Source organism: Porites lutea, chromosome 5 (genome assembly GCF_958299795.1).
Source record: "Porites lutea chromosome 5, jaPorLute2.1, whole genome shotgun sequence".
NCBI lineage: Eukaryota > Metazoa > Cnidaria > Anthozoa > Scleractinia > Poritidae > Porites > Porites lutea.
The window spans coordinates 39,822,584-39,845,703 of record NC_133205.1 but is presented as its reverse complement, the minus strand read 5'-3'; the positions used below and the strand labels follow the sequence as shown (position 1 = coordinate 39,845,703).

Here is a 23,120-nt window from a genome sequence, read left to right as displayed (position 1 = left end):
AAACAACTCTGGAGAGCGGTTTCAAAAGAATGCAGTTTCGGTGTGCAGTGTGGACAAAAGGCCGGCCGGGTTCGTAAAAACCTACATCAATTATAGGGTTTCATTTTTTTAAAAAACTATCCCTATTCTTGTTAGCCTGCTACACAGCCGTAGCAGACTATATGATAGATCACGATCGACGGCAACGAGAACGTATAAAAGCAATAAGTTTAGGCTGTTTAGGATATTTGGAAACCGAATATTTTTTTACACGACAAGGCCATCCCGCGCGCCTACCCAGTCCATACGAATCCGGGCCATTTTGCTGTTTCAATGTCCGGATCGTTTCGTGTGGATGGGGCTGTAGATTAGCAAAACAACAACTTTTTGTTCATTTCTTTGCCGTCATCGCAAGACTGCGACGTGAAAATGCCTAATTTCTCGTTTTATGGAGGTCGTAACAAACCCGGACAGGAGCTCTCGACTCTTTCTGAACTTGCAGAACTTGCATATTTTTCTTAGGAATTCAACTCTAAGACAGTTCGCCTACATTTGATTAAGTGAGCGAGTTGAGGTAATCGCTCTGTAGTACATGTTGAAGCCATACTGGAGTGCAAAGTCACTATCCAGACAGCTTTTGCACCCTCCACGAGAATCATGCTGGATAGGGCTCCTGTTCAGGCACACATGAAGGACAGTTGCATTAATTGTGGCGTGGCGATTTCTGTGACGAGGGGGAAGCTGCACCACGCCGATCTTCGAAAGAGGAGCGTCACATATCGGATAGGTTTTTGTGCCACACTTTGGTGCAGTGTAAACACCGTACCTATTTGGCCGGTCGCGGAATATATTAAAGGAGGAGCGAGAACTGGAACGCACTGAGACAAAACTAACTGTTTTACAGTGAATGAGAACTGGAAAGGGAGGCATAGTCTAAAACCAGCACTGGACTCTGAACTCTGGACTCTGGCTAGAGAGGTATGCGCCGCTCGATTGGTTATGGTTTTTGAGGGTCTGTACGGTACCACAAAAGATCTTAAAAATGGACCGCAAATGATCCTCGACCGTAAATGATCCGCAATATCGAGCGCAAAATGATCCCAAAAGGAATCGAAAATTAGAATGGTTTGGACTCAAGTTACTGGATCATCGTGTCATGTTTATTATCACAACAAAAAGTATTAAACAGGAAAAAATTTGACTTCGCAAATAACTGCAAAAAAGAAAGTTATAACTGTAGACTACATCTAAAACTTTGTTCAATCAATGAAACAATCGTAAATGCAAACAAGAAATAGAATTTAAAAGTATCATTGAAACGAGACTTCTTAAACAGCAAAGCTGTGAATTGCTAAATAATAAATATAAGTGGATAACATTTAAGCTAAACTGAACTAGACTCTAACATACTCAGTGTAGTTACAATAGAAATAATATTTTTAAGAAGAAATTTCTCAAATCCATTCTATCGAATACTAAAGAAAATGATTATTTTTGTTACCGCGAAAGTCTCTGAAACCGACCCCAAATAAAAATTCGCTCTAGTGTAAAGAATTCTGATATACGATGGGCACAATATACGCTTACTCATTCTTCCATTTCTCATTCCTTGATTTTGTATCTTTAGCACTGTCTCCAGCAGCAAAGGAACAAGAAATGAATACACACACTAGCACCGATAACTTCCTTATAGATAGTCATGACACTTCCACAGTAGTATTTTGAAATTACCGGAAACCTGTACAGAGCCATAAATTCATGCGGGCTCATATTTTCTTTTTTCCTCGGTGTTAAAATAAAAGACGAGTTTCCTGCCTGTTGACCTTCCAGTCTTAAATTTTCAAGCAACTGAGAAACATCACTGCTAAAAGAAAGGACAGGGGCACCCAACGAGGATATAGTTCAAAACCAGTTAACATAGCATTGCTGAACGTATTTTAGTATTTAAACGGTAGATATGGGCATATTTTTATCCCCTAAAAACTTTTCATCTGTTCGGATTTCCTAGCTGAAAGTCTAGTGATCCGAAAATTATAGGGATCAAAACTTACCTTTTCGAAAATTTCAAGCAGGAAAAGGCTCCCGAAAATTCTAGGTGGCCTTTTTTAGGGTAAAAATCCGTTAAAAATGGGTAATTATACCATTTTGTAGATGTTCGAAAATCCTAGGAGAGGCAGGCAAGCAAGAAATTTTACAACAAATGTTCCGAAAATTCTAGATCTCAAATCGTCTTCCGAACAGATATTTTCCGAAAATTGCCGTTGGGTGCCCCTAAAATGAGAAAGAATTGACTAAAGAAGCAAAATGGTGATTTATCGTTTTACGCGTTGTTCTAGTTCTCAGCTAGCCTGCGAACGGCAGACGTTTCTCCAACTCCCTCAGCGGCGATGAGCGAGGAGAAACGTCTGAAGTTCGCAGGCTAGTTCTCACACCATTCACCATCCATTCCTCTACTTTTTACGGGATCATTTGCGGTCGACCTTGGGGATCATGTGCGGTCGAGGATCTTGGGGATCATTTGCGGTCGGGGATCCTTTGTGGTACTGTACAGTTCAGCAAGAAAGTAGAAATAAACAAAATTGTTCCATTTACTAACTTATAACTACAGTCAAGAGCTATAATAGGATTATGATCTCTTGCTACAGTGGAACCCCGTTCATACGGTCACCAATGGGTCCAAAAAAATTTGGCCGTATTATCGGGACAGGCTCAAATTTCATCACTTGAGGGCCGTAATGACAAATAAACATGCGCATTCGCATTTCTTAAACACCCCAACGTAGCAACTGTTCTAAACAACCGGAATGTTCATATCGTGTACAGTAATTTTTAAAAAGCTACTAAAATTTCCCTTCAGTACATAAAACACTTTTTAAGGTGATGTTACACGGGACGATTCGCAACAACGATTTTTAGCGCAGCACAGCGTTGCAACATTGTTGCGACATTGTTTCAGATGGTTGCAGCACTGTTCCAACATTGCAAAGCGGTGTTGCGCTAAAACTCGTCGTTGCGAATCGTCCCGTAGTAACATCACCTTAAAATTCGACTGTAAAATCGCAACAAGTGCACTTTATGTGTACTGTAGTCTAAAAACAGTACAGGAACAGGCTCAGAGTACCGGGTCAATAAAATTGACGTGTCGCAGGCATTTTAATTTTTTATATAAATTTCGAACAAGTGGCCGTATTCACGGGGTGAAATTATAAGAGAATCTACTGTTTGGGTCCTTAAAATGTGGCCGTTGGCCGGTATTAACGGGTGACCGCATTACAGGGGGTTTTTATAAGGAAGTGTATGGCCGTTTTGCCGGGCGAAAAAAGTGGCCGTAATGACAAAGTGACCGTAAGGCGGGGTTCCACTGTTGTGTAATAAAGCAATCATGATGTTTGGATAATAAGTTATTTATTATTCTCATTTGCTGCGTTAACGCAAGCTGTTATTTCCGCTGCTTCGTCCCTTTTCCTGTTATGGTAAAACATTCTGAAGTCAAGAAAACTCTAGAACAATTAGACTGCAAAATGTTTGTTTCTAATGATATACAATATCAGCAATAATTTGTATAATACTACATGAGAATTTCTGCAATTTGATTGGCTTAAAGCAGTGGTATTTCAGCTTAATTTGAAATACCTACATGTGAAAATTACAAACCTTTTACCATGTTTGCGGGTAGTAGTATAAACAAATAATAGCATGATTTGTACGTGATATTTGGCATAAATACTACCAGTCAAATTTCGAAATCTCGCCTAACGGCTCGTGAAATTACGTATAACAATTTAGAAATATCACTCGTGGTAGGATCAGATGCCAAATATCGCTACAAATCATGCTATTACCTATAATAATCAAGCCTGGAGAAATTGTGATAGTAAATTTATCGGTGCGTTATTGCTATAAAGATAACTAAAGCCGTTTTGAATATTTTTTTTTCAAACCAAGGAGCTGAAGCTGAATTTCCCAGGGTGGAAACCTTCGCTTATTTCCAGTTATATTCTGTCAGTTGTAGTAATTTTTATCACTTACCATCAACTATGTTCTCAGACGCGTTTAAAAAAGGCCGAACAGTTTCTTGCTGAAGCAGTTTTTTCTTCGCAAAATGACAATCAGTTGTTTGAAAGAAAAGTTGACACCACCTGCATTCGTTGTTGTTGCTAATTTCTATTTACCGAGTTTGCTACGCTGACAGACATGGAATTGAATATTTACTTCAGTGGGATGAGCAGGAAAGGAGAAATTTAAAAAAGTATCATTTTTCTAATTTATAACCACTGCACTATTATACTATCTTTTGCTATTTTTGATTTGCGAAATAAAACAATTATTATTACTTTTATTTGGTGCATGAACAGAAATATAATAATTGTTATTTTCCGTTGTTTTCTTTTTCGTCACCTGATCTGCTAAAACATTTTGATATAATTTTAGCAAATTCTCGATTAAAAAAATCAAGCTTTCGACCGAGAAAAACGTTTCGTTTTAACAAAACAAAGTATGCAAATTTACACTGACGGTTAATCAGTCTTTAATCAAAACGAAAATGGTGTTGAAATCATGACTTTTTGGTGCATTGGCGTATGGAACCAAATCAGTAGCTTTTGAATACTTTCCTTTAATTCACTCTTCAACCTGATTGACGACTTTACGCTAATCCATTAATATAAAATCATTCTTCGTATAGATGCCGCCGAAATCCTGTATCTCCACAAATGACCGCATTAAATCTACTATTATTTTCCGCTTCCATTGTACGCTTTTTTAATGAAACTCGACCAAATAAAAAGGTACATGATATTCTTGAGCAAAAGCGCGACACATGTTAGCAACATTATATTTCTTCTATGAAAATGTTAAACTGCTATTTTTATTTGTTCAGTAGAGTTACTTTGAACTGAGAACGAACAATTGCTTGATCAAAGAACTAAAATGATAAGTCAAAACTAGGTTTCATTTTCTTGCTTCGTTATCATTAGAATTACTGACGCCTTTGTCATTTTTTTCCTTGGCCAACTTGATATTTTAGTGGCTTTTATGGTTTAGATGCAACAATAAAATTCTTATTAAAACGGTTTTTTAATTGATTACCAACTTTCCGCCAGTGACGTGTTTATTAACGAGGATAAACAAACGCATTAAATCTATCTATGCATAGAAAATAAAAGCGTGAAATAAATCACTTATTTATCAGTCAATACGGCTTATTCAGCGTGCATGATAACTGCAATAGACTGCTTTATCAAAGCAAAATAAGATATGAATTCAAGTGAAACCTCAGAGACAGCGAGGACAGGTCGCGAATGTGGACTGACCCCGCAAGGAACTGTTAATGATACATCCTCGGAAGTTTACTGCTGGCTTGTCTTCATCACAGTCATCAGTATCATCACCTGTCCTGTCACAACTTTTTTGAATGCACTGATCATTGTGGCTGTGAAAACTAAAAACCAAGTGAGAGCCAGGTCTAACATTGCTCTTGCTTGTTTGTCTTCTACTGATGCGGTTATGGGAGTGATCGGTCTGCCTCTTTTTATCTCTTGGCTAATCGTAGAACTGCAAGGAAACACCTATGGTACGTATTGTGTGCTGATAGGTTTTTCAAGAACATCCTTGAGATTGTTGGGCATCGCATCATTGTTACACCTGGCTATGGTGAACGTAGAGCGGTATATTGCGATCAAACATTCACTGCGCTACGAAATTATAGTCACTGAAGCTCGTTTGATTGGTGTTTCTGCTCTCCTGTGGACCATAACCCTGCTTTCAAAGTTTCTCACAAATATAAGCATTAATTACGTTCAATTTGACATTGGCCTAACATCCCTATGCATTGCCTCCATCTTCTCCTGTCAAGTTGTGCTTTATTACGAAACACGACGCCACAAGAAAAAAATAGCTCTTCAGCAAGTCTCGGTGGAAGCCAGAGAGAAGTTCTTAAGAGAGAAGAAAGCTTTGAAACAAACAACAACTGTAATTTTTTGCTTAATAATTTGTTATTTGCCTATAATAATTTCTCGGGTGTTTATTTCAACTTTCGTTATATTGAATTCGGTAAATTCAGTATACTTCGTTCATTTTACAGGCGTCTTTTTCGTAATTTCCAATTCTCTTCTTAACCCAATTATACATTGCGTTCGAATGAAGCAGTTTCGACTTGCCTTAAAGGAATTAGTATTTAGCAAAGGCAATATACAGGCTGGAAATTTGAATTAAAAGCAACATTTTTTTCAGAAGATGAGAATAGCTTCCAGCTAAAGAATAAAAAGAAGAGAAAAAAGCTCCAATACAAGATTAGAATTGTTTTATTTTGTGATGATCAGAAAAATACAGAAAGTTTCTTTTTGTTTAAGTTAGTGCTGAGCTAGAACTGGAAGATGTCAATGGAAATAAGAGCTTAATTCAACTGTTTAGGGGGAATGTGATTTCGAGAAATGGGAGCGCGATTTTGAGGAAGAGATCAGAAAAGTTAGTTTCCCACCGTTATTAAATGGACACAGGTTCGTCTAAGGCCTTGTTCGCACTATGCAAGGTTTTTTTTTGTTTTGCAAAAATGTCCGGCTGTCAACAAGAAGCCATTTCTAGTAAGAACGATTTTTTTCACTTACCAAAATTTTCTCAGTTGTCACCAAACTTCAGAGATGCCGTCGAGAAGGCTGCAATTTTTTGTCAGGCGACACTCCTTTGTTCCTTGACAGCCATCTTATTTCGCGAACATGACCGATCAAAGTTCCTTTTTAAAGGACCTTAAAAATTGACGTTTCTTGTTATACGAAAAATTTCGCGTGTCTCAGATGCGAACTAGGTTGAAAAAACGAAAAATCGGTGATTACAAAATGTTCAATTTTTTTTGCAAACGCCGAACTCTATTTTTCGTCGTCGTGAGAACAGGGTCTAAATAATGAAATAGTTGACTGTTTCATGCTGTATGACTAAAGGACTATTAATTTTTTTATTATATATAAGTCGTCAGATCTGTATATACTAAATCAATTATGAAATCAAACGGGCAGTTGAATTGTCCAGAATTAATTAATATTTCGAAAATCTTCTTTTCTTTGTGCTTATATCAGAATTCTCCACACTAGAGCGAATTTTTATTTGGGGTCAGTTTCAGACACTTTCGCGGTAACAAAAATAATTATTTTCTTTAGTTTATACTGAGTATTCGATAGAATGGATTTGAGAAATTTCTTCTTAAAAATATTATTTCTAATTTGATTACACTAAGTACGTTTGAGTTTAGTTCAGTTTAGCTTAAACGTTATCCAGTAAGCAAGTCACTGCATTGCCGTTCAAGAGCTATAGACCATTTTCGATATATCAAAATCCATACTTGGCTCCGAGGCTTGGGGAAATTAAACAAAAGAAATGTAGTATTCATTATTGAGCCTCAAGATGATTCCTTTTGTAACATATCGGAATTGGTCTATTTTCTTGTTTCAATGATACCGTTTTTAACTTTATTTTTTGTTTGGATCTATTTGTGTTTCATTGATTGAACAAAGTTTTAAACGTAGTTTTACAGGACTCTTCATTCATTCATTCATTCATTCATTCATTCACTCATTCATTCATTCATTCATTCATTCATTCATTCATCCCAAATGAGAATGATCTAGCTCATTCTCTCTTGTTCATCCATCTTATATCTGGCAAATATAATTCACCATTATATTTTTGTTTTCTTTATTTATTTTTCCTATCACTCTTCCTGCCGTAAGGATCAGTTTACTGTTCTAATTTTAAAATTTGGTATCATTTTTGGCCTTGTTGGCGTTTATATAATCCTGTGGTGTGATACACTTAGATTGGGTACACGTACGTTATTATATCAGCTAAAATTCAAGTGCGTAAAAGCCCAGTTACACGAGAAACAAATCATCTGCTAAAACTGAAATTTTACTTTAGAATATTACTGAGAAAGATTTGTGTGTTCCGGCCCCTGAAATTCTAAGCTTTTGTTTTCTGCTTAAACTGGGTTTCATTTTTTAGGTTTTGGCCTTAAATAGAGAACCCTAATTTTCGTTTTTCTCATCCTTATATGGGGTCAGGGTTTGAAGACAAAGTAGATGAAATTAAGACCCTAGAATCTTGTTCTTTGGCCATCGTAGCTTGATTATATGAGTACTGGGAAGCTTTTAATTAGCAACGACTACAAACAGCTAAAAAGCGATAGGTTTATTAAGTAAAACAATAACCTTGATCGTGCGATCACGCTTTTTTGTACATTTCTTTGCTCAATGCACGACTACGACGGTTGATAGACTTAAGGAAAAAATCCATATAGCGGGAAAAAATAGCTTTTTAACTTGAGAGATAAATATCGTCGGCATCAGTTTTCACGGTCCTATTTTTTCCCGTAATTTCCTCAGTGTTTTTTACTGCACCTGTTCCGTGTGTCTGACAAATTTTGCTGGGCCTAATTTACTAACACAGAGATCAGCAGAACTTAAATACCGAGCAGCTTCCACATGTGTTTCGTGGAGGTGGGGCTTAAAGGAGCGCTTTGCACACGCCCCGGCAGTAAAAGGCCCCTGACCATGACTGTCACTACCTCTAAAAGCCATGGGTTGATGTACATGTGTCCGTTAACCTTAGTCACACCAAGGGAGGGTCCTTTGGAGCTGGGAAGGGGCGATCGATAATGAGCCGCAAAAAAGCGAGACGGGAGAGAAGAAGGCAATTTTATTTGTCTTTTGCCATTTTGCAAATTGTCGCTACCGAGTCTTAGGCGCTTAATTTTGTTTGAGAAGAATCGACAAAAAAAATTTATAGGGCTATGGTACCTGATGTTCATAACCGCGGATAGAATTTTTTTGCACCAGGAAATGGAACTGTATTTTATGAAAATAAGCCGGAATTTTAGTCTAAACTATATGCTTAGAATATTGTTCCTTAACTATCCGAAACCAACATAGATATGACCAGGAATCATTCAAGCACCTTTTTCTGGGGCCGTCTACGTTAAAAAGGTATGCCTTATTCTCAGCAGGAGAAGTGAATTCTTCTTAGAGTCTATATATATAGTTGGTCGAGTAGGAGAGAAGACGCCGCAAACCACCCGTCCAAGCTTTTCGGAGTATTCCGTTCCCGAGATTGGTTTTAGGTATACTGAATCTCTATCTTCAAGCTGCCCTTTGGGCAATGGCTTTCCTTCGTCATGCTTAAGCAGGGGCGGATCCAGGATTTTTTTAGGAGGGGGTGCACTCGTCTCTTGCTCTACTTCAACACCAAAAAACCACATTTTTTTTTTGCAGAATACCAGTTGTGTTAGAAACCGCAGGTCACCTCAGGGGGGGGGGGTGCGCACCCCCTGCACCCTCCCCCTAGATCCGCCCCTGTAATAACGTTGTTTCAGTCTTGCCTTACTCCTCCACAACTTAGAAAGAGCCACTCTGTTTGCAGGGAGAGCGATTTAAACACTGAAATACAAAATATTCGAAAACTTACGAAACATTTAACATGATGATGTTTGTAATCTGTATACTTGCCTCCACTTTCTGGTTATCCTCTATCTTCATAAAGAGAACCTCAGAATTTACCTTTCAAACATCTTTACAAAAAACAAATTTGCTCTAAAGAAGCTCAAATGCACATACAAGTTTTCACTCTACAAAGACCTAAAAATGCTGGGGTCAGTCCATTCGGTTTTCAAGCTAAGTGGGCTTTTTGTCTTCAAAGCTGTATTTGCTTGAATGTTTTGTTTCTAATACTTTACACCTTCAATACCTTCAATCACTTTTAAGCGGACATAAACGATAAGGAAATTAAAGTTGAAATTCAGCAATGAAGAAATGCATTGTTTTTATTCTGCTTGTATGTCTTTTGTGCTTTCGGTTATGTCCATCGATGTCTGACCAGGAGAAATTGGGGAGAAAAAAATGGGCCACAGAAACCAAAAAAAGGATTAAAAAGAGAAAAATTGGTGACATTACCGGTATTACTCTATTTAAGAGTTGAGACTCGTTCATTTCTTTTCTATGACGATTCATAGCAATTAATTTGTGCAGAAGCGAAGCGATCATATAACGTTAGAAACTTAGGCCTGCGTGGTAGTAGCCTGGTCGCAGATGTAATCTCTCCCCAATCCCCACTCCCTTCTCCCTCTTTTCCGATCCCTCCCGTTTCGACTACTGCCACTTGGGCTTTAGAAACTTTTAAAACATCTTTTAAAAGATGGGATATGATCAATACATTGTTTCTAACGACTGTAGCTGTCGAACCTACTTTTGTTGCTCTCCTTCAACACTCGGATCGCAAACATACGTCCGTGGTCTCCCGTGCCATTCTTTCAAATTTCTTTGAAGAATAGTACACTCAAAACCACCCACAATACCTTTCGGGATTGTCGCGTGCACTTTTTCAGACAACCTTTCTCGAAATAGCTGTATACCTAACCTTTGAGGTGTTAGTTTAAATTCATTGATTCTAAAATCAACAACGCTTTTAAGAATAATGTGCACTTGTTATACTGATTCGGAATAAATGTAGACAAAAAAAATTAGAGTAGCCGGTAGAACATCAAACTCTGAAAACTCAGCCAATTCTTTCAGCTGTAATTCTCAAATTAACCCATGATTAAAACTAACGAATAATTCTCCAACGATAACTTTTGTACTAGATTGTTTTCGGCGTAAAAAACAAAAGAATAAAATGTCAGTCGCTGGTTCTTGGATTCGTTGTTAAGTTCTCAACGATCCAGAAATTTTGATATATGACTAAAAATAAGTGTTTGCAGATACTGACTTATACAAAAATAAAAATGTCGCCTGGATTATTAATTTTAATGCTGTATCTACAATGGGCCTGATTGAGAGGGCGAAACCTTCCATCGCTCCCTTCTTTCACGGTCTCGCCAAGCTCTCTTGAAAGCAAAAATTAAGCCCCATCCACTTGTTCACACTCAGTTAAGACAAAGAAAACTCTGTATGCTGTAATATTGGTCATTTACACGTTTATTATTTTTTTGTAATGGTATATTAATTAATTAACTCTGAGTTTAAAAAAAACGAACGTCTTGATTTACAACAACGAAACTCCAAGCTGTAGACACCAGGAAAACTTCATTGCACGTAAGAAATTAAGTCAGTATACTGCGATGTCAAATTTCCTATTCACTGTCTGCGAGTGTAAGTTCTCTTTTGCAGTGTTCTCTGGCGGCTCTGCACAAGGCTCGTCCGGCTATTTGGTGCTAAAATATTCAGAACAATAAAAATAGATGTTAATAGATTAGTCACACAAAATGGTTCTTTTTTAACTTAGGTATGTTTCACGAATGACACTGCATATAAAAGCTGAAACCGCGATTTGCTGAACTAAGAACTCACGAAAGGAATTCTATAGGTTTGGTAAAGGAATTTCCACAGCCGATCGCGTAATCTCCTTGAGTTTCGTATATGTCATTTACAGTACTTCAAGAATAATTTATCAGGTGTTTAAAAATCTTTCTGAACAGAGAGGGAAAGTATTTTATTGGAAACTGACACAGCCTTGTCGAGAAAATGAATATTAGTCCTGATGGAAATTCTCAGCAGGTGCCTTAAAGAATTGAATTGGACGTGTAAAACATTAGTGCAGAAGTCAGACTTCATGCAAAATTTTCTGTTAACTTTTATTCTCAAATTTCTTTCACAAGTTTGTTTCGAAAAGCAGTTGTTTTCTAAAACGAATATTGGCTCTAGAATCACTTATGCACACAAAACAGGTTGATTAGAGAGTTCACTAATTTTTTTTTTTTTATGGCGTGTCATAGTCTAAATTAACTTCAAACATTTTGATTGAAGATTTCACCGAGTCAAATCCGTATTGAACTTCAAATAATTCAATTGGAGTTTTCATTAACTGCCTTTTCATAGCAATTTAGTCTTGTTCATGCTTTAACTATTCTGAAAAGAGTTGGAAATATACAGAATAATTCAAACCCAATAGACAAAAGGTTTATAAGTTTACAAACTTACCGCATATTCACGCTTAGCTCCTCTTGGAATATTTCCTCCACCTCCAGCTGTAAAAGCATCGCTATCTGGTACAAAAGAAACAGCAAGAACTAAAACCACAAGAATGAGGAAAACTTTAGAGTTCATTGTGGATGGCGTTTATGTTTCTGTTTTCCCTTGACTGAATTAGATGTTGCTATCTCCTAGATGGTCAAGCTGGCTGTGACGGGAGATCTAAGAGCTGTGTTTTATCCCTGCACAAGAACAAAAGCCATGCCTCTGTAATTTCCGCGTCACCGGAATTACATTTTAATGAAGTTATAATTGAAAATAAATTGTTGTTTTGACAGCTCAAGTGTAAACACCTTTCTCACTAACACTAGCCAAAATTTCCGGACTATTATGAAATACTGAAATGAGAGAGAAACGCGCGAAGCGACAGTTCCTCTTTGTAGATCTTTCACGTTTAAACTCAGATTTAATTTCAATTTTAGTTTAATAGGTTAGTGATAGCTGGATGTGTTACTCAAGTTCGGATTGAAATTCAACACCAAATACGACTTGAGAAGAGAATTCCGTTTAGTTTCTGTTTAAATTTGTGAAAGCATTTGTAGTTGTTATTTAGAAGTGAGAACAAACACTGTTATAGGCGGGAGATCAGAGAAAAGATTAAAATTTCTTCATATCCTTGCGTGTGCCCATACAAGGATGCAAATGAACAGTAAAGCCTAAGCTGTTTATGTTGAGTAAAAGTGGAAATTTAATTATTGTTTCGCCTAATAATACAAGTAGAAAAGGACACCATCTTTTTCAAAGTATTTTGCCGAGGATTTTGTTAGATTGAGACTCACTCTACTTGCTTCGAAAATTTCAATTAATCTTATTTGTAAAGAGTCAATTTCATTGCTGAAAGCGTTGTTTTGGGGTCAATAGGAGTAGAGATTATTTTCAATTCCGTTAAAAACGGTCAAATTTTTGACAACAATTGCTTTCAAAGCTGTTTACCTTGCACAGAAATGAGATCATTCGGCAAGCTTCCCATTATACTTCATGACATTTACATTATTTCGCCTAATGATAACCATATTAAAAAGTACATATAGAACCATGCACCCACTCGCAGCCGAATTATGATTTCAAAGCGAGAGGTTCTGAAATGTGCCTTAGATAAGAGATAAGCTCATACACATGGTAAATTATGCGAAAAACTCTGAAGAAGAACAAAGAGAAGCTAAACAAACCAACCATGGCGTAAAGCAAAGGAACAAATCCATTTAGATTTTATTAAAGATATAAAGATATGAATTGAACAGTAGCTGTCGTTGTTATATAAGTGTTTAGTGACACCACCGGCAAATGGGTAAGATTGCAACAGATTTAACCGATAAAATTATAAGGAGAATTGGCTTTAGTTTTCTGCATTTTAAAGAGATGAAAAAATACCACAAAAATGGTTAAAAAAGGATGCTTATGACGATAGTTGGCTGTACAAGAATGACTTATGACTCCGGGCTATTAATTTGTTCCTTTATCGTTTATACAGAGTTCGTATTTAGAACATATCAATGTTTGCACAGTCTAATAGAGTCAGTGAGGGTGATTTTCACCGTTAGTGTAAAATCAAAATAAAGATACGACCAGCATGGTATAAAGTTTTATTCTGTTCTTCTGTTTTTCAAAGGGAAAACGGAGATTAAAAGACTTGGCAACATACTAGATAAACCTTTATCACAACAAAAAAAAAAAAAAAAATCTGAAAACTAGCATTGTCTGCGGGCTATCAGCAGGCATGTTGATTGGCGAATGCCATTATTTTCAGCGTAGTAAACCGAACTCATGAAAGCCTACTCAACCAGCTTTTAAGACAAACCAGACAACCAGCTTTTTAAGACAAAAAAGGAGAAATTTATTTTGTAGCAGGCTAAACATACAATGACATAATTTCCAAGAGGGTTATGAGTGTAAAAACTACGTAAAATAAAAGCCGTAACACGTTGGCTTAACGTACGTAATATCGAAGCTATGAATGACTAAGGAAGATGCTTAACTAGTGATATGGGTCGTTTTCCTCATGGAGCCATTTGTGTTGAGTTTTTTACTTGCTTTGTGTGGAAAAGCAGAGATAAAGTGTTATTCAGATCGTAGACGTTTTCTCTAGAAAAGGAGATGAAAAGCTGTTTGTTTGAAATGATAAAATTTTAACAGTTCATTCTGTTTTAAGACTAAAAAGAAGAAATTTATTTCGTAGCAGGCTAAATATAAAATGACATAATTTCCATGCAACAGGTTTATCAGTGGAAAACTACCTAAAATAAAAGCCGTGTAACACGTTGCCTTAACGTACGTAATATCAAAGCTGTGAATGACTAAGGAAGATTCTTAACTAGTGATATAGGTCGTTTTCCTCGTGGAGCCATTTGTGTTGAGTTTTTTTACTTGCTTTGTGTGGAAAAGCAGAGATAAAGTGTTATTCAGATCCTAGACGTTTTCTCTAGGAAGGAGCTGAAAAGCTGTTTGTTTAAAATGATAAAATTTTAACAGTTCCTTCAGATGAAAGATTACTGCTTCCCAGAAAACAAAATGTTTAAAAAGAAAAATCTAATTCCGAGATTTTAATGATTTTTATGGGAAGTCCAATAATGTATTCTGTTTTTTTAAAAAGAGAAATCTAATTCCACGATTTGAATTATTTTACGAGAATTCTTAGCATTCACACATTGTAACCTGTTCTCAGTTTATATTTAGGCGGAAAGGATCGAGCAAGGATTTTAAATGTAATATGAAGACTACGTTTTCTGCTGAGGTCCGCGTAACGGTCTGTTCTTGTTGGATATGTTTTGTTAGCTTTTGCCGGAATTTTAGCCGAGGGATATTAAACCTCGATTAAGGTTAATAATAATAAATGATGTAAATTACAACACCGGAAGACCTCTCGTTTGTAGGACAAAAGGTGCTTGGCTTTCACTCGGAAGCTATCATCGGAACTTTAAGGCATCACAGCCTAGCTCGTAAGCGGATGTCTTCTGTCAAAGGCATTCTTGTCGCATCTTTACTTCAATTTGCATAAAGCAACTCATCTACAGAAACCGATCATTTTTTTTGTTAACAGAGTTTTAATCCACTTAAAGGGAAAGATACTCTATCAATTTTATTTTTAGCTGGACTCTAGTTCTCGAAAAAGTCTTGTTCGGTTCTATATTTAAACGCCGTCCACGGCAGGCACTGTGGAGAATCATGTTCTCAACGCGCGCTTGAGAACGTCTTCGAATTCACATGCGATCAGTCAGATTGTCTAAAATCAAGCTGTTAAGTAAGAATGTAATCAATAACTATTCTTGAATTATTTATAACCGATTTAAATTTATCTATGTTCTCAAACCGTAATGTTTATTTCTAACTTCTTGAAGCGCAATTCATTTCTCTTTTGTTCTTTACATGTTGAACGAAAAATAATCGATTTGTTTTTTGTCAATTTAGCTTGACATTTTTCTACTACGGTAACAATTTTTCGCCCCATAGGAAGGCTGTTACTCCACAGTTAGCACGTGAAGGTTATTTTAATCAATGTATTTTATAATGTGACTGCACGCTGTTATTTTAATGAGTAACTTCTTTCTAAAGGATATTAAAACACCAAGACATTCAGCTTATTAGATAGTGAAAAACGCATTCATTGATATAAGGGAACTTTAAGCCGATTTTTACCCCATTTATTGCTTGTAGACGGGTAGAAAATGCAGATAAAAATTTGGTTTTATCAACCAAGTTGATGAAACTTGTTAAATGGTTCACGGTGGGCATACAATAAATGACTTTTCGACCTTCGTCAGAATGAATCAAAGAATTGAGGATTGTGCGTGATTTAGTTGGGGAGCTACGTCATTAGAAGAAACATTGCAACACGGAGGTAAAAAGTGTAGACTCTACAATTGAACGATGGCGTCATTTCACTTGTATTACCAGAATCCATTTTGCTTTTCCTTTCATATTTAAATCTAGCAATCCCATCAACGTTTAAGTAACAAAGCCCAAATATGCACAAGGCAAACCTTAAAGAATTCTGGTAAATGACGTCATGGCCTAGTTTAACAAATGGTTAACAGCTCATGCTTTATAACATATTAATCTAGCCTAGGACCAAGCCTCGTAGTGGAAGAAAAAGACAAAAACGGGTTGAAAAACAGACATCGGCGAGCGAAGCGATGGACTGGCAAAATGGCGCCCTTTCCCCTCCCCAGAATCCCGCTCGGCTTTGCTCTGGCTGACCGATTTATGACTTGAGTGTTGAGGGTGCACGTTAAGGTGTCTGCAAATCATTCTTTGCATGCAAAGTCTACTCGTTCTATGGGAAAAACATATTTTCGCTGAATACACCGTATTCACAAATGGCGGACACGCGGGAAAAAACTGGTGCCTAGTCATGAAAGCGAGGCGTTGGAGGATAAACAAAAATTTCAAATGAAGACTTTCAGTGAACTTCCAGAGTGTTTAGCACGGATTCCACCTAAAATAACTTTGTACGGACTTCTTTTTAAATACAGTTACGTGGGATGTCTTGTGCTTTTAATGTTTAGTAATGACTTGCTGTTTGCAATCAAAAGGGACGCGTATATCTGCAAGGAAACAGGATGATTTTGTAGGTTTTCGAGTCGGTTTCCGAAGCATCAGAAGCTCGACAGGTGGACGATGACTGGAGAAAAGCGGCAAACATGTTGGCCCAAACTTCACATTGAAACCGAGTACGAAAGCCAGCTCACTGTAATTCGGTGAAACAGAAATATAAACAAATCTTGGTGGCAAGAAAAAAGAAATAAGCGACAGATACATGGCCTACTTGTTAACGCAAGAGACGTCTGCCGTTGAACAAAACAGTTCAAGTCGAGATGGAAAAAAGGAAGACAGGAAAGAAGAGGTGACTGAGGTTTCGATGAAGTTATGTTTGATTTTTGTTTGCCAGGACGTTATTCTCTGGTTTTTATCAACGAAGGACATCAATTATAACTATTTTTTTTATTATAAATGCAGGAGCGATCGAGTGGAGTACGCTCAAAATTTCAACTTGTTACTCGGCAGACTCGGTAAGCCAGACACATCATTTCAGCGACTAATTTCGTATTTCTTATCGTTGGCTGTTAAGAGTTTTAACTTTATGTTCCATTATATTTTAAAGTTGAAGAATACATAAATAAATAAAATGATGGTCTTCTTAAACGGATCCAGACTCGAATTTAATTATTCGAAACAGAAGCTTGCCATGTTCAGTCCTGACACAAACATTGCCTTAAAAGTTTAACCTCGTAAAATGTAAGCTTTATACCAATTTTTTTTACCAAGAGCTCTCTGAGATAATGCCCTAAAGGAGACCAGGCAAATAGCAAGCCATAAGATTCACACACTACAGCTTCTAATTTTGATAAAATTATTTTTAATTATTTCGCAATGACAACGAAATCATGAGATTTTTGCTAAGCTCTGCCAACGTACCTCTTACAATTCGCTCCAAAGCGACGGAATTAATATGATCCAAAGGAAGTTGTAAATACAGACATACATATATACATAGATATGTATAAGATGTCACTAACATGAATGAATGAGCCTCGTGAATGAATCTTTCACCCGCTCTCAGCTTGACCTGTTTTCAGTGGCCATATATCCGTCGCTTATTTCTCTTTTTCTCGCCACCAATATCTGTTTTTATTTCTGTTTTACAGAATTGTAGTGATCTGGCTTTCGTATTCGGTTACAGTGTGAAGCTGGGTCAACATGTTTGCCGCTTTTCTCAAGCCATCGCCCACTTGTCGTGTCCTGCTTCTGATGCTTCGGAAACCTACAAAATCATCCTGTTTCCTTGCAGATATACTCGTCCCTTTTGATTGCAAACAGCAAATCATTACTAAACATTAAGAGCAGAAGACATCCCACGTAACTGTATTTAAAAAGAAGTCCGTACAAAGTTATTTTAGGTGGAATCCGTGCTAAACACTCTGGAAGTTCACTGAAAGTCTTCATTTGAAATTTTTGTTTATCCTCCAACGCCTCGCTTTCATGACTAGGCACCAGTTTTTTCCCGCGTGTCCGCCATTTGTGAATACGGTGTATTAGATCGTTTTCTGTCTCGATGTGGATTACAAAACCTTTCCATATGTTTCGTTGGACGACTTGTTAACTTAGTCTTTCAGTGTCAAGATAAGAACCTTTGCAAAATAAAAGGTAGAAAGTATAATCGTCTAGTAATTGTTTCGTAGTGCTTTGAGCGCGCGTTCATCCACGCGCGCTTTACTTTCCTCATGTCACAATACATATTGCATCCATAATATGAAGCATGGGAGGGGCTTTCAAACAAGTCCACCTTCAAAACGCTCAAATATTCTTTATTTTGAAAAATTTCTTTTCAACCCGGTATCATAAATCTTATAGACAGTATTACATTTACCGCTTGTAAACTAGATTTCGTTTGCAACGGCTGAAAGAGATTTCAGCTGAGAGGTCTGCATCGTCGTGCTAATCGCGAAACGAAGAGATGTCATGGTAGAAGCCCCATGGTGTGAACATTGAAACCTCATGAGCGCTTCTTTTACCTGATCAGACTGTAGACAGTCAGGGAGTCAAACCTCTATTCAGGGGCCACCCTTCATTGGAAAGAGAAAAGTGGCCAATTAAAATTGGCTTATTAGTGGTTAAGGTTTCAGCGTTTTGTCCGCAAGGACCTCGGAAAATGGCTGCTAAATAGAGTTTTGACTGTAGTTAAGAAACGTGGAAACTTTCCTGTTGATGGTTACCAGCGCGACAAAATTGAGTGACCAGCACACAAAAGGGCCACGTTAACAGTCTTAGCTGCTGAGCCAGCTAAAACGACAGTTTAGTTTTTTACCTTTTCTCCCTTAAAGTTCTTTCCAAAACGTAAAATAATATTTTCATAAGTGAAAACTCTTAAAACCGTTGCCGGCGATTGGCTTCATAGAAGCGACATTAGAAAGTCTCCAGCGCAGGCTTTTTGGGGGAAGAGCGTCGCGTGACGATCAAAAGAACGCCTGCCTGGAGACAGCAAAGCAGAGATCTGCGAAATAATGCAACGCTATTCAGAATTGATTAATTTGTAAAAATTATGTATTTATTCCGAGAACGCAACAAGCATAGTTACCAACGAAGCCGCCTATCCCGACATGCACTATAATACAAGTATGGCGGGTTTTCCAATAGTTGTCGAAGCTAGCATTTATCAAACACAAGTTCTTTCTTTAGAAAAATCAGCTCATAAGTCTTAGCTTGTTTGTTCAAGCTTCTTGTAAGCTGTTGTGAACTGGCTCTACCCACTTAATGGGCCTTTTTCAAAAAAACCCACAATACTCTTTGCTGTCCCTCCAAAATTCTGCAAAAGCATTGTTTTCAATATTATTTCTCTTGGGACTTACAACCGCTCCAAAAAATTGAAAACAATGCTTATGCAAACCTTTGTAGGGCGAACAAAGAGTATTATGGAATTTTTGATAAAAAGGCCTATTTGTAGTATCGGTTATTGAACAATATTTTTCAGTAATCTTTGTTTGACAGCTCTTGAAAACCCGGACACTTCTTCGATTTAAGATCTAAAAACTTCTCTTTATAAATCTGGTTTATGATATCCTAACATTCTCGAAAGCATTTAAAACTGTGAACCATTTTGGCTCACTTTGTCAAGATGCAAATGGTAATTTTTTAACACAAAGAACGTCTGGGCTATAAATATTTACAGGCGAAAATAATTGATTTCTGTCTTAATTCCTATACAACAATTTCAACCTCCGTAACTATGATTTTTTAAAATGTCTCTTGCAGGAAGCGGCCACAACATTTGTCTCGCGAAACGGAGTTTCAATAAATATTTCACTTTTCCAAGAAACTTGTCCAGATTTGATCTTTCCTCGTCTCTTGTCGCTAAAGCTCTAAAACGATCTGAAATAAAAAAACAGAAGGGATGACTGTTAAAGAGTGTTTTCTGGACATTGTTCCATTTATAATTAATGAATGTTTGCTTCTCCTCCTTGAACAAAAAAGTCTTATACAACCAGGGGTCAATTTCAATAACACCTTTAGAAGTTAAAAATTTACAAGTGTAGCCACTGCTTTGGAGTCTGAAAACAATTGCTACACTTGTAAATTACACTTGTAAAAGTTTTATTACATGTAAATTTGACTGCAGCATAGCAGTCATCGCCCTGGAACAACCTACCTCTATCTTTCACACAGGTAAAGGTTCCTTTGAATTTCTGATAACAGGTATATTTCCATTATTTAAAACAGCAGAAATTTCGGTCACTGGCGATTGATATGTTGGTCTCGTGGCCTGGTTGTGGAGCAAGACAAACACTATTAGTATAACACAGGCAAAAAAATGAACAAACAGCAGTTACTAACTTGGTTTACCATTTACAAATAGTTTCCGGAAAATCCGGTTGAAAAGTAAAGGGAACATGACTTTTGGGTTGTTCTAGGGGAGACTTCAGAAAATTTAAAAAGGTAGTTCTGTTTTAATTTTCCGGACGGAATATGCCAAACGGAAAGTCGTGTTCCATTTCTTCAAAGCCATCTTTGATACCAGTTTCAGGCCTTCGCGGTCATTTTTTGGTAAATGGGACTGATTTGTGTCGATGGTAAACGCCATTCTGGGACAAAATTTACCAGTCCCGAATTTTGCGTACCATTTGCCCAAATCGTGGACCGACCGGTTTGCCCAAGTAAATGGTAAACTACCTAAAAGTAGCATGAAAAAGGACCAGAATTTTTTTTATTGTGTTACGACTTTGTTTTAAAATCACGGTCATCTTGCTTATCAAGGTTTATTGAAAGTTGTATTCTTTTTTGTTGCATACAGAAATGCTACAAAAAGGCTACGTCCGCGAAATACATGATCAAGCTAAAGCAAGACAATTTCAGTGTCTTAAAAATATATATCCAGGAGAAAATCCGACTTCCAAGCAAGAATCAACTCACCTGGGGAGCAAATGAAGGCTTTCCTTTCTTCTCCCTGTATATTAAGTAGGTAACAAACGTTCCCATAGCAGCAGCAAAGATACCGAATACAACTCCCAGAGCTATAATGCCGTCTCTACTAACACTTGCTGATTTGGGTTCTTCCGTCGCAGCGACTTCTTTGGTACTATAAAGTAGAGAATGGCGACGGTATTAGAGTACTGTGCCACTATGTAAGGCAGCTATGTTCACACTCAAGAACGGTGATTTCGGAGCGATTTCAGGCCGGCTTTTCGTCGGAGTGTCTCAACATTTTTTAAAACTGGTTATAGTACACTAAATTTTGCTGTAAACTTTTACGGAGACGGTTTAAAACGAGGAAAAGTGAATAACGGCCAAGTGAACAAGAATCCGGATATTTTTTAATCCGTACAAGTATTCAAACGAATCAGTCTTCCATCCATCGCACGAAACCTGTGAATCCGTTCACCAAAACCGCATCTTTTTGAAACCGCTCTCCAGAGTTACTTAAGATCCCGTCCACACGAATCTGGGTTAAAAAAAAGGCGGATTCGTGTGGACGGGGTCCAAGTGCTAGTAGGAATGACGAAAAAAGCCAGGAGACATGGTTCCGCGCGCATATTGTCACTGCTTTACTAGTCTGTGGGGACGAGTTCAGTTCATCAGAGTATAAAAAAGTTACTTTACCTTGGCGGCAGTTGATCGGGTGGAGGATTCACGCTACCCCCTGGCCAAACAATCTTTCTCTTGATACTGAGGCCTTGATCAGGGGATGGGTCATATGAGCCAACTTTAATCCAGGAGTCACCATTTAAATTCACCACGTCGTAAAGCGCGGGCGCTTCTTGATTGGAATCGAAGAACATTTTTCCGCCCGTGGCGCTATCGAATCCCGTATTTGCATCTTTCATTTTTCGTAGTTCCTTCATCAATTCTGTTTGAACTTCAGACCGGGTTGAATACTGAAAGAAACAGTTAGATGAAAATACTTACAATATTTTAAACAAATTGCGTCCACGCTTGGAAAGTAATGAGACCGTAGATGCGATGAACTTGACATGAAATGCTTAGAAAAGTGAACGGTGAGTTAAAAAAATGCACTTTATTTGAGTGTCAATGTATTTAGCAGGAAAGTACTAACTGGGACACTATTTGTACGTCTCCTACTGGAGACGGGACGGGACCGCTAGTTTGCGTGGTCAACCGAGCCACGCGAAGGTGTGGCCGTTTGATCCCGCGACCTTCTAAATGCTCTACTGAGCTAATACTGCCGCCGTCGAATTCTCGAATCATTCTGTCAGTAAAACAAGCTGTATTTAATAACAAGGGTAGATCTCTTTTTTCAAGGCTCCTTAGATACGCGCAGCTACAAAGCAGGTGCTGTTCAGCATATTCTCACCTTGTTTATCGTTCCAGCTTCATGAAGTGTTGTCAGAGCATGCGCATAAGCGAGAACTGCGTCATAGACTTGTGCAACATATGGCGAAGCCTGCGAAACAAACAAAAAAAAAACCCGAGGTTTTACACGGGTAAATTTATTGACGACCGAATTGAACAGGACTGAGGACCGCAGAAAATAGACTCGGGCCTAACCTGCAGTATTCGAGGCAAGTGTATTAGGCCTGGGAATGCAGCTGCATCTTTTTCCTTCCAGATCTTTAGCAGTCTCTGATACAGAACTCCTTCGCCGTGTTTGGGCCTGGTACCTACCATCCCTTGCATGGCTCGTCGCAAGTTCGGAGATTCAGTGAAACTTGATGTAGTTGCACCGTCGGTACCAATCCACGTCCAGCCTTTACCGGTCATGCCCTGGGAACGAGACATGAATTGAAAAATTAGACGACGGGTTCTTGAGTAGATCACTTACAAGGTTGCGGATTGACAGGAATCGATCAGTTACAGTTAGTTACCTGCTCAACTGCTTCCTGAAAAACTTTCTCCGAATCATCGGTCGCGGCGCTGACCAGATTTACTGCACACCCGCTTTCCTTCATCTGCATGATTAGAAATTGTCACATGAGTTAGGTGACTGGAATTCACTGTTTACAGCGAATGTGTGCTTAGCTGCTCAAACCTAGCAAACCTAGGCACTTTACCCAAATAATCGAAAAAAAACTAGTAATCAAAAATTAGATGGCAGGAGGTAACACGGCTTGCTGTTTATAAGAATGGCTTACAATGACAGAAGTCAAGAAAACTAAGGAACAAATTCTGTTGCTAATCAGAGCGGGA

At 37.8% G+C, this 23,120-nt stretch overlaps 1 protein-coding gene and 1 long non-coding RNA gene across 4 annotated transcripts in view; both read right to left on the bottom strand.

Annotated features, from left to right (window-relative positions):
- Positions 1-10,911: 10,911 nt before the first annotated feature.
- Positions 10,912-12,202, bottom strand: LOC140937757 (uncharacterized). Its single transcript, XR_012165515.1, has 2 exons — positions 11,937-12,202; positions 10,912-11,170 (listed from the first exon to the last, which is right to left on the bottom strand). It is a non-coding gene; the product is annotated as an uncharacterized lncRNA (long non-coding RNA).
- Positions 12,203-19,003: 6,801 nt separating this feature from the next.
- The window catches only part of LOC140937519 (uncharacterized), a 34,085-nt gene continuing 29,968 nt past the window's right edge, over positions 19,004-23,120 (bottom strand). For all 3 annotated transcript variants that reach the window (XM_073387080.1, XM_073387079.1, XM_073387081.1), the window contains exons 19-25: positions 22,799-22,882; positions 22,482-22,697; positions 22,288-22,377; positions 21,576-21,850; positions 20,889-21,054; positions 20,128-20,241; positions 19,004-19,850 (exon numbers count right to left, since the gene is read on the bottom strand). In XM_073387080.1, the coding sequence (XP_073243181.1) occupies positions 20,137-20,241; positions 20,889-21,054; positions 21,576-21,850; positions 22,288-22,377; positions 22,482-22,697; positions 22,799-22,882 (936 nt within the window). In that variant the 3' untranslated portion in view covers positions 19,004-19,850; positions 20,128-20,136. The remainder of the gene's footprint in view (positions 19,851-20,127; positions 20,242-20,888; positions 21,055-21,575; positions 21,851-22,287; positions 22,378-22,481; positions 22,698-22,798; positions 22,883-23,120) is intronic.